Consider the following 12,544-nt stretch of genomic DNA (forward strand, 5'->3'; position numbering starts at 1 on the left):
GGGGGGGGTGGGGGCGGGGGGTGTTGGCAGAGGCATCTGCTTTCTGCAAGACAAGAGTGGACGGATACAAGACTGTTTGACTGTTTATCTACTGATGGACTGAAGCAGGAGGCTGATGAACAAGAGAAGAAAATGCAGCACGGCACTGGTTTTGGTTTACTGGTTTTGGTTGGTGGATCCATCGGGGTTAGGAGGGAAACTTCTTGTCATGCAGGGTGGGGTGTGGGAGCTCTAACAGGTCCTTGCAACATCTTCGTCTTAACTGCCATAATGCATGGTGTTGCTGGGGATGACCATAGGTGAAGCCATGGAGATGGCAGCACCCCCCATGGTGAACTGGTTGGTGATGGGATAGTAAGTACCGCTGCTGCTGGGGCCCGACTGGCCCGTGGTGGCTCCTGGAAGAGGGTACAAAGCACCGCTTTCAGCACTGCCTCCAACAACACCTGGGTGAGAAAGAAAAACTTGTCTTACCTTGAACGATTCCTGTGCTCATGATGGAGCCCATCCTGGAGTGGGTGTGGTTTACAATTCCGGTGTTCACTGTGACCAATCAGAGGGGACAACAGTCACAAATCTCAATCACTACAGCAGGTTTTAGCATGTTGCTTGTGTTTGTGGCTACAAGGTACCAAGAAGACTCTTTAAGACCCTGAAATTTATCATCAGTAGCAACAGTACTATAGAGATTTTTCTTTTTGAGGTGTTGATTTTTGTTGATTCACATAGCTCTTACCTTGCTGCTGTATGTTCAAATATGCACTTTTTCATTATGCTTAGCTTCTATCAGTTATTTGAGGCCTACATAAAAGTATGTGACACTGTGATTGACAGTGTCACATTCTGCTAGCGAGTTGACAGCGTGTGTAGGCAGGACTTTCAAATCCAGGGTATAGCCCTACATCCTGTGTGTGCAGCCTCTGGCTCCAAAAATACAACACAGCGGGACCCAAATAAACAGACTTACTGCCTTCAATTTTGAACAAGGAAAGAAGTGGAGACACTTGGCCCATCTTTATTAATGTTAATGGAGAGAACCAGACACAGCTAATGCTTACAGAGTTATAAACCAAAACCCCTCCCACAGTAGGGATAGGAATGTTTTTTTAGTCGTTAAAAAGGTACAACATTTAAGAATCAATGCAACCATGATTTAATAGGTGGCTTTATTTTTTTCTTTTTACCGGCACCCGGTAGAAACGCAATGCTAATACTACCACGAGGTAGCGGTACTGCACAAGATGTTTTCTAACCACTACACCGCATTTCCAGATAGGGTGGCATTTTCAACACAACACTAGGACCTGATATTTCTGTGATATGGAAAATGCAAACAGAATTGTGAAACTGGACGCTAAAAATAGAATCTACAATAAAATGCAGAATTTGCCCATATGTGAATGTGATCCAATGTTTTGCACAAAGCTCTCAACAACCAAACTCAATCAGCTCAATTAAAGACCTTATTGTTCCATATTTCCTAACAGAAACACACTTCACTCCCAGACTGCAGGTTTACTTGTGGTTCCTAGAGTTTCTTAAAGTAGAACAGGAGGCAGATCTTTCAGCTCTCAGGCTCCTCTCGTGTGGAACCAACTTCCTGTGTGTGAGGCTGACACCCTGTCTGCTTTTAAGACCAGGCTTAAGATTTTCCTTTTTGATAAATCCTATAGGTAAGGTTGGCTTGGGTTTCCTGAGCTCTCCCTTAGTTTTGCTGTTATAGGCTTAGACTGCTGGAGGCCAAAATGACCAGATTTCCTCCCTTTGCTGTCTTTACTTGTTCTTCTCTCAATGTTTATACATGCAATTATTGCTCCCATTAATCTGTTTTTTCTTCCCATATAAACTACACCTGGAACAATACTTCTGTGTCTTTTTGCTGTCCTCTCAAATCCAAACCAGCCAAGGCAGACAGGCAGTTCTCCTGAGCCTGGTTTTCTTAGAGGTTTCTTCCTGTTAAAGAGGAGTGATTTCTTTCCACTACTGTCCACATGCTGCTTAGGATTGGAGATTATGTAAAATCTTCAATTCAGCACATTCTGCTGGCTTCCTTAGATAACTTTTACTAACTGGGACTACGTAATGTACTGTATGCAAATGTTTTGTATTAGCATAGGCATTAATTGACTAACTGGATTTGAATCTGGATCTAAACTGGATTCACGATTTGGACTTGTTTTTAACCCTGACCCTAAGATGACTGTTGTGCATTAGAGCTATCTAAATAGTAATAATAATATGCATGTGAGGAACATTATTTTCAATAAACATTTGAATGTAATTTATTTAAAAATCATTTTCAGGCAGATTATAAGCACCTTAATAAAGTATTGAATATTCTGTTGAATTAAAAGATTTTGCTGTATTTTTGTACAAAATTTGTCTATATTAATTCAATGCTGAATATTTTACTTTAGAAAATTTCTTAATTAACTATATAATAATTAAAAAAAACAACAAAAACAACTACAACAACAGCTACACCTTCACTGCCACAGTAAGTGTCCATTCCTCAAGTTAATTCATTGGACTGGTGAAAACGGAGGAACAAAAACATTCCTGACTGGCAGAGTTAGCAGGGGCATATGTAAGATTAACCTGATCAATTCATGTTTATATCAGTATAGTTTTCTTTCATATGTAAAATTGCTGTGTTTAGAATGGCGTTATGTCTTAGTTCAGCCCAGTTCAGTAATATTTAAGGAGTAATTGAACATTGACCAATAAATTTGAAGAGTACTTTTGCTTGAAATACCCATCCCTACCCCACAGCAGAGCTGGCGCTGTAGGGGTTTGTAAACTGCACTGTTCTGTATGTAGATAAAAAAGATAAAAGCTTCCTGGGTCAACACTAAGCAGAGGAAGAACAGGGTTTGTAGATTTAAATAAAATCTGTGGCCTTTGAAAACATCTGTACAGAAAGCAAACCAACTACATTAAGATGTCTCCGATCAAAACTTGAAAACACCAAATCAGTACTGAAAAATAAAATATTTGGATTAAATATGTTCTTATTGGCCTCCTTCTGTACAAGGAGAGCTTTACTGAAGTAAAATTTAGCCATTAGAAGAAGTAGATACTTTTTAACTTTTAAGGGTTTTCACTCAAAACAAAAAATCTTTTTACTAAGTTACATAATAAACACCCTCAGCTAACAGCATATTAAATACCATGTACAATTTTTAACTAAACCAAAGTGCAGAGGAAAAGAGAGAAAAACTAAGCCCACGCCACGATTTTATATCTTGTAGATCCAACAATATTCTCAGAAGTGGTTTTCTGTAGGAATTTCAGTCTCACACATTGCTAAGGAGGAATTCTGACCCACTCTTCTTTCCAACATTGCTTCAGTTCATTGAAGTTTAAGGACACTGGTTTCTGCTCAGCTCTCAGAAGGTCATACAGCATTTCAATCAGGTTAAGGTCTGAATTTTGACATGACCACTGCAGCACCTTAAATCCTTTCATTTTGAGCCATTCTGTTGTAGATTAGCTGCTGCGTTTGGAATAATTGTTCTGTTGCATCGTGACCCAGTTTGGTCCAATCTACAGCTGTCTCACATTTGACTCTAGACAACTGGTTTACAGAGGAGTTTGTGGTCAACACCACAGATTTGATCTTATTGTGAAAAATGAAGCTGGCTCTGGTGTGTAAAATGAGGTTGTTAGTGTTGTTTTTACATTATCTGACAAATACATAATGACACAGTAATATTATTTGTGTTGTTCATTAGAAGCTGTTTTTCACCCTATTTTTAAGCCTGTTAAGAAAAGGATGATCTTTGATACTTAAAACCTTAAGGATGAAAAACATTACTTACTTTTAGTTGTGACTGCAAAATATGACAATATGTGAATGCTGACTTAACATTCATTTACACACTGAACTATTTCTGCATACTTTGTATTGTTTTAACTATTCATATATTAAAAACATTCAGCTCAAATGAGGAAAAGTGTGCTATAACTTACTATTTGTACCTTTAATACTTTTTTTTAACTATTAACTTTTAGGTACAAAAATAATTATCATATCAAATTATCATAAACCTACTTCAGCAGTTTTTTTATGATCCTTTTAGATTTTAACTTGTGTTTTGCTAAATTTAGCTAGTTTTAACTTTTAGTTACAGTTTTGCTGATTTTAGTTTTTACCTACTATGTTGCTCATATAAGCTTCTGCTTTGCTTGTTTTAAGTGGTGAAGAATAAAGACTTTTTAAACAAAGAACTGGATCTAAAGGGATTCTAACATGTCATTATTTCTCCAACTTTTACTTTCCTTGGTCCAAAGGATACATTTCTAGACTCAACAACTCAATTCATTCTTCAACAAAATTCAACAAGGTCATTTAGCACTCACACTGCAGATTTAATTTCTCTAGTTTACATTACTTTGAAAATAGACTAACACAAAAAAGAACAGAGCCCATCATTTCTGCAAAGATTTTAGTTACAAGTCAAAAGTGAAACACAAAAAAGGACCCAACAATCCCAGTCCCCCCCTTCATGACATGCTGAGGTTGAGATTTGTACCTAAGGGAATGAGGTTGTTGTGAGACACTGCGGGACCACTGCCAATGACTGTGCTGAGGTCATAAGCTGCAGGCATCCCTAATAAAGACAGAGCAAACAAAACAATCAGCATTTATCAGAAACAATACAACCTGTTTACTTCCTCACTTCATGCAGCTCTTCTAATGACACTTGACTTCATTCACATTCACACTACTTGTTTTTATACCAGATTTTAATTTTGTCAGAGAAAACATGACAGAAAACATTTAATAACAGTTTTAGGGTGCAATATAAAAACGGACAAGAAAATTAAGGGCCTAGTATTTCTTGATGGAATCCACATCCTCAGCCACCTTTCATGCCAGAGTTTTAGATTAAAACCATCTTATGTTGACAAACAACAGTGTTGAAGCTATTTTGGTCAAACCTTATGTGGAATCTCATGTGACACTGTGATATCTTCTCTGATCTGTTAGCATTTGGAGCATCTACTACCACACAAAATATATTAATTTATTAATATATGTACAAGTGACTAAATTATAGCCATTTTGCCATTTTAAGTTGATTCGGTGTGGTGGCAATCTTGGATTGGGTTGACTCTAAAAGTTAATCAATTGTAGATGTATCCTATAAATACTTTGAGTTTCAATAAAATCTTTCCAATGGTTTATGAGATATTTCGCTGACAGAGAAACAGGGTTGATTCCAACAGTTAATGCTGAGGTTGTAAACAAAGATGTAGTGCATGATGTGTTGAGGAAAATGTTCAGCTACTACCACACAATGTCACTGTATGTAAAATTGACTGCCATAGCCATTTTTGTCTTTGCTAAGGATGCCTAGCTGTGGCAGCCATCTTGACTCCAAAAGTTAATCATTTGTAAACGTCAACCCAATCATTTACTTTCTGAGAAATTCATTAAAATATCTATTCTGTGATTCATGAAATTCTTTTTAAACTGTACAAACAAACCAACAGGCAAAAACATTATCACTCTTTACAATGAAAGTAAAGGTTTGCTTACATGTGACAAACAAGGAAAAGTTTTCAGAATTTTATATTAAGTATTTATGGAAATGTTTATTTATCCTCTGTTACAAAACACTTACAGATGGACATTAATATTAGGAAAGTTGAAAAAACCACAACAGCTAACATACAGATTAGGGATGGAACAGTTTACCAGTTCATCTGTCTCCATTCTGGACGTGTGTACTGTGTAGTTTAGCACATGTGCAAAAACACTTTGCACCTGTAATAGGGCTTGTGTATATCAAGTATCTTCGAGATACAGAGTTTTCCCTTGAGCAATATCAAAAAGGACACAGGAAATATCAAATATACATTTTACCAACTATTTTTTAGCCATCTACTTTTAATTCCCCAGGAGTTTAGCTTTTCCCAGCTTCTTCAAATGTATCTTGGCTCACATTCCCTCCCATCCTTAAACCCCCGACAGAGCCCTTCCTCTTCCGACTCCCCTGCTCATCTACCAAACTGCAGCAGGCTCTCCGTTTTTGTTTAAGAACCGAGAAATATAGAAGATGCCTACTTCAGCAGACTTCAGAGATTGTAAATGAGCAACATGTTTCGAAAGAAAAGTGGCACCGGATCTTTCATCTGTGTGGTTGGGATTTAACAAGGAAGTCTTTGAACAAAGGCAGCCTAATTACTGGAATTGGCTCAGCTCTTTCACAAGGACTTTTCTCGGCGTTTCCGATCTAGTAAGTTTACCAAAGTCAGCTCATTTCCATCAGACTGAGTCTGAACTTTATGAAAGCAACTATTTGCCTGATAGGCGTCAAAATTGTTGTCTTTAAGAAAACTCAAGTGGCTGTGTGTCCACTGCATGATGATTCAGAAACTCAAAAAGACAATTAGTCATACTGCTAACATGCAACGTATAAACCTACTATCAGACTAGTTAGTCTCCAGTCCATAAAGAAGAAATTATTAAGGATGAACTTGTTCGTCAGAAGATGGACCTTTTGGTCAGAGAGTCAGAGGATGTACTCGTTGTTTTATTTTGGTTCCTGCGTTTCTGTCTTGGAGCCTGTCAAAGTATATTTAGAGCAGTGGTTATTATGCTTTAACATCAGTCATTTCATGATGCTGCTGTAAAGCCTAAGGGTTAGGTAACAACTCCTTCTCAGTGACATTGGCGACACTATACCAGATATTTAGATATTTTTAAAAAACAAGTGTTTTTCCCCCCTTCTTTTTTGTCCACATGAGATGATAAGAGCTCCAGGAAACCATGCATGATTGTATTTTCCTCTTCTGCGTGTGTTCACCTGATACAGCCATCCCCTGACTCATGCTGTAGGACGCCCCTGTGTTCCACATGTTCTCCGAGGGGGAGGTGTAGTGTGAGCCAGGTGGAGGGTTGGGGGTGGTGCCTGTGTACCTGCAAACATACACATGAACAATCCTTTGGTATCAACAAGATGGAAACGGTCTCCCATCACCTAACGAACTGCGGACAACACGTTTCTGCTGTAGTTACAGAACCAACTTCCAGTTTCTGTCTGTGAGGCTGACACTCTGTCTACTTTTAAGACAAGGCTTAAGACTTTCCTTTTAGGGTTGGTTTGGATTTCCTGAGATATCCCTTAGTTATACTGCTATAAGCTTAAACTGCTGAAGGACAAACTGACCACTTTTCCTCGCTCTGCTGCTCTCTTTACTCTCTACTCTCCATGTTTGTACTTGTAATTATTTCTATTTTTATTATGTCATTTTCTTTATTTTTCTTCCAATAGAAACTTCACCTGGACCCATCATTCTGTGTTTGGATCTCTTTCCTGTCCACTCAAACCCCAGCTGGTCAAGGCATATGGCCGCCCACCCTAAGCCCGTTTCTGCTCTACGTTTCTTCCTGTTAAAAGGGAGTTGTTCCTTTCACTGTCTCCACCGTGCTGCTCAGGATGGGAGATTGCGAAAAAGTGAAGATTTACCGCAGTCTGCTGGCTTCCTTAGAGAGATAACTTTTATATTTTATAATGTGCGTGTATGTTGTTGTACAGTGCCCTGAGATGACTGTTCTTAGGAATTGGCACTATATAAACAAACAGAACTGAACTGAGGTGATCTGGTCCCTTTTTATCTGCCAGAACTCTGTTTATACATGAACAAGCTCCTGGAAACGTTATTGATTTTCTGATGTTGATGGGAAAGAGTTACACGTGCACATGGTAATGCTGTAATCGCAATTGCTGTTTAGACAAGACCACAAAAACGTTAATCCAATTTAGTTTCCATGCCAGGTTACTAGCTGGCACTGCGATCTTTGTATTTCAACGACACACGCATGAAAACAGTTACAGACCCATACAGTATTTGTATAATAAGAAAAATGCATCTCCACTAACCCAAGAGATGGTGTAGTACATATATGTTACAAGTCAAGAAGCTTTGATAAATTGAAAAGTGAGCAGCACAAACAGCACTCTGCTATCCATCACTGTTACTGTTGTTGTTTACTCACACAAGTGCAGAAAAACTACTGATTGCAGCCAGCCGTAGTGTGCATGTGCTACTTTACACCGATGCTGAATGTTTCCAAAAACTTCTATTCTGAGACTTGAATTTAAAAGGTCTTGAAGTCAGAGAAAATTATCGCTGTTGTTGTGTACACAAATGGTGAAAATGCAACAGAAATATTACCATTTCACTTAAAAATAGTGTTGTGTGTTTGATAATCTGAACACAATCTGTCCTGAGCAGAGTTGTAGAACCTTCTACTGAACTGATGTTACTCAATACAAGCAGCAGAGTTATTAGCTGGATTCCTCTGGGTTATTTAAACAGGTCAGTTGCTGGCTGATTAATCATAATTAAAAGAGCTAGAAAACGGCTCAAGAGTTTTAATGAACTGTTGATCAGTTTTGTCAGGATTTTGTTAATCTAGGTAGATTACATGACACTGTATGTTCATAGGAACCTGCTCAGTGGAGCAGCTGCTCCCTTGTTTTCTAAAGTGGGGGTGCAAACTTCTGATTTTGCTTCCCCATATTTTGACTTAATATTGCCAACAAAAAAAAACCCCAAAAGCATATTGTGTTTATTGATTCAAATTATACTTTCTTAGATACAAACTGTATATATATATATATATAATGAAAAGAATCATTACATTTCATAAATGTCTATATCATAAGCAAATTGTTGCATTTCACTACAATTTGTTGACCATGGGTGAGCTTCACTTCTAAATGTAATCAGAATGAACAATCTGTGCTCACTGTGAGCTTAATGTGCCGTGTCAAACCATACAACATCAGTCTGAGCAGCGTTATGTCACATTATATCGACCTAACTAAACACAAGGCTGATGTTACGTTCACATTGAAGATGTATAGGGAGCAGATGATGGCTGCAGTGCACAGTTTGACTGTGGTGAAGCTTTATGGGTTAAACTCTTCTGTCTTTGCTCTGACAATGAGCAACAACAAAAAAAAGTATGAATGTGGTGTGTAACAGTAAAAATATTGTGTTCTTCTCTTATATACAGTCAAAGTGAAAAAATACTTGCTTATTTCAGCAACTTTTAGAATTTTAGATATTTATTTTTAAAAGTAATAGTTTCTGGAAACATGTTTTTCCATACTCTGTTTTGTTTTCCATGGTTCTTTTGACTTGAAAAATACTCAAATCAGATATAATTTATATATTTAACTTTTCAAGACTGTTTATGAAACTGTGAAAAGGATTTAACGGAACCACATATTTCTACTGAAGTTATTGCCCATCACACTGAAAGGTGGGCAAACATGTAATTGTCTCTGTGTGTGTTTGTTTGTCTGACTGTAAAATATCCCATGAACCACTGGACAGTTTCTATTAAAAGTCAAACTTATCATTGGAATAATATCAACAACTGATTAACTTTTGGAGTCAACAGAATTCAAGATGGCAGCAACATGGTTATTGACCTTAGCAAACACAAAAATGACTTTTTAAGTCAGTCAGGTTTACAGATAATGAGCTAAAATCTGGTGTGGTAGTAGCTGAGAGTCAATCCCAGCAAATATTCTGAGTGCCAAGAGATCACACATCTTTGTTTAAAACTTTGGCATGCAAGGTGGCAGACGATAAGCATTTCCTCAAGGAACTCTATTTTTATTAAGAACTGAACTCACCTGAAAAAGGGGTTCTTCAAGTCCAGAAGGTTACTGGACTTTGATCCTGTCTGGTCCACCTGGGCAACAATACTGATGTCGTAACTTTGTCTGTGAAGAATTACATGAAAGAAACATTACCACTCAGAACCAGAACCAGTCAGACAACATTCTGCTCATGTTTAGAAGGTTTGATGGTCGACTATTACAGATGGAGGTAAACAGTCAGAGTGAAGAAAAAATACACTTTTTAATTTTATGATTTCGTTTTTAGGACAAAAAGAAAATCAATTTGGTGATGTAATTAGACAAACATGACGTTTGACCTCAACAGTCTTTTACATTATAGTTTGAAACATTTCTCGGGACTCCCTGACAACCAGACCCTGGAATTGAGATTTCTGAGAACAATGTGGGGATGGTCTAGACAGGTGGAATGAATCTTTGCGTTTTAACACCAGTGAGGAGGATGTTTGACATTTGTACCAGAACTTTAAACATTTGACATTTAGGGTGTTCTTATTCATACTTTTTATACAGATGCAACATCTGTCTTAGTTCAGCTGAAGGCAGGACTGGGCCCAGAACCAGGTCCTACCAAGCTCTGAGGGTTCAACACTTCACAGAGTGAGCTTACTGATTAATGTCTGCTGCCGAAAGGCAAAGGCAGACAATGTTTTTGTCGGTTTCTGTGTGTGTTTTTGTGAGTCTGTCTCTTGGCAAAATATTTCATGAACCACAGGACAATCTTTAATAAATCTCTCAAAAAGTAATCATTGGATGAACATTTACAACTGATTCATTTTTGGAGTCAACCTGATTTAAGAAGGCCACCACAGCTAACCTTTAAAAACACAAAACTGGTTATAACTCAGCCAATGTTACAGATACTGAGCTAAAACTTAAGGCAACCCAATTCAAGATGCACACCACCGTTAACTGAGCATAACTTTGTTTTCTAAGGTTTGACCAAAATGGCTAAAACACCTTCATTTCTCAACATAAGATTATCTTAGCCTAAAACTCTGGCATGAAAGGTCACTGGCAAAAAGTAGTTCTTCAAGGAATGCTAGGCCTTTAATTATATTGCTTTTGTTTAGGAAGTGATGCACTTCCACCTTGGACCTGAAAATGCAAATCCAGTGAATCATGTTTTGAGATGCAACAATTCAAGAAGGCCACCACAGCTAACCTTTCTTGGGTAGGGTCATCTGAACATGTTGTAGGAAACAAGAATGATCTAAAAACATTTAGAAAGTCACAACTGATAGTTGGAGTTGCATTTGTGTTTTCTGATGAGGTCTGTCTCGAATAGAACGTCTCTTATTTTGTAGTTATTCACTCTTGGCCTGGAAAATCACTTTAACAACGGTCTTTTCTGGTTTTCATAGGTCTAAAATCAAACTTTTTTTCTTTTTTTGAGAGCTATAAAAAAAAAACCTGAACATTATGCCTGAAAAAAATCATTCCTTATGGTTTAACATGAGTTTCTGTTAATCTCAAAGTTTAAATTCAACTTGTAAACTTTGTGTTTGAACAAAGCAGACCATAAAGACCGTACCTTTTGTTGGCAACCAGCAGTGCGGTGCCGGACAGAGTGTCCCCAGCCTTGGCAAAGAGTGGAGACTGCAGCAGACAGCGGACCTGATACCAGTGGGTCAAGGGCTCTGTGGGTGCTGTGGACAGCCATACGGTCATCCTGGGGGGAGCAAGATGTGTGAGACACTCATCTGTCATCAGGTCAATCCTGTCACATGTCCAAAGGCTGACTTACACTGATCCCATAAACGCCACGTCAAACCAGAATGCCAGGCCGTGAACCAGACCTGAGTGCATCATGTGGAACTTGAAGGGAATCTCTATCCTACAACCAGAAAGTACTCGCTCATTAATGAGAAGACACCAACACACGTGCACAATCAGAAGTGCACACACACCTGTAGAGATCCTCCTCTTTGGCCTCTAAGAAGTTCACTGTGTATTTGACTGATTTGGCCATCAGGATGCGGATATCAAATGTGTCCTGCAGATGAAAATACAACACCACATCCAGTTTTATACAGTATAAACCTCAATGTTGAGCATTATGACATTCTAATATGAACCAAAAACACATCAACTTCATCTACTGCACTGTGTTAATATCTAATCAAAGACAACTGTGTGAAATGGGTTTCATACCACAATCGGCTGACGGAAATACTCATCCACTGCAGCCCCCCGCAGGGCAGAGAGGTCCACACCGTGGAAAGAGGGCTGGTACCTGACAGCAGACAGAAGACAGACTTAGATCACAGCTGTTGGACTGAATTTTGATCAAAGCATGGCAAATGCATTTTATTAGGACCTCAGATAAGCCATTCTCAGCTTTTAAAAAAAGAAATGCTTCCTTTAACATTAAAAAGGGGCTGGAGGTTTTATGGTCCTGTTTTATTGCCCATTTCACTTTTCTTTGGTTCCTCTACAGATGTGAGATGTAAAAGCATTGCTCGTGAACAGCTGTACCTGTGAAATTATGTTACCAAAGCCTGCAGAGACACAACCAGGAAACACAGATGCCCCTTTTCCACCGGCCCCATTTCAGAGGCTCTATTTCAGGAAGCTTCAGTGCGCGCGTACCCTCGCGCCAACAGAAACGTCGTGCACCTTTTATAACTTGGTGTAGACCGCGCGCACTGCGCTCCATTCAACCATCTGCTCTCTTTTTACCGTATTTCCACTGGTTAGCACCAAATATAAACGCCCCCACCGTGCGCTCAGATCTACGCGCTGTTCGCAGAGCCCCGCACGACTCTGAGCCCTGAGGCCGAGCCTCCTTCAGCTAGCTGGAGTTAGCATGTTGTCAGAGCCACAGTGATAAACATCGAACGAGCAGGTTAAACCAAAAATGGTTAGTTGAGCCG

The 12,544-nt window shown here is 38.7% G+C and overlaps 1 protein-coding gene across 1 annotated transcript in view; it reads right to left on the minus strand.

Annotated features, from left to right (window-relative positions):
- Nucleotides 1–6: 6 nt before the first annotated feature.
- Nucleotides 7–12,544, minus strand: part of carm1 (coactivator-associated arginine methyltransferase 1) — a 30,540-nt gene continuing 18,002 nt past the window's right edge. The window contains exons 8-16 of the mRNA XM_017437267.3: nt 11,823–11,904; nt 11,579–11,664; nt 11,416–11,505; nt 11,203–11,340; nt 9,663–9,752; nt 6,816–6,928; nt 4,536–4,613; nt 475–543; nt 7–398 (exon numbers count right to left, since the gene is read on the minus strand). Of these exons, the coding sequence (XP_017292756.1) occupies nt 259–398; nt 475–543; nt 4,536–4,613; nt 6,816–6,928; nt 9,663–9,752; nt 11,203–11,340; nt 11,416–11,505; nt 11,579–11,664; nt 11,823–11,904 (886 nt within the window). The 3' untranslated portion in view covers nt 7–258. The remainder of the gene's footprint in view (nt 399–474; nt 544–4,535; nt 4,614–6,815; nt 6,929–9,662; nt 9,753–11,202; nt 11,341–11,415; nt 11,506–11,578; nt 11,665–11,822; nt 11,905–12,544) is intronic.

Source organism: Kryptolebias marmoratus, linkage group LG12 (assembly GCF_001649575.2).
Source record: "Kryptolebias marmoratus isolate JLee-2015 linkage group LG12, ASM164957v2, whole genome shotgun sequence".
Lineage (NCBI taxonomy): Eukaryota > Metazoa > Chordata > Actinopteri > Cyprinodontiformes > Rivulidae > Kryptolebias > Kryptolebias marmoratus.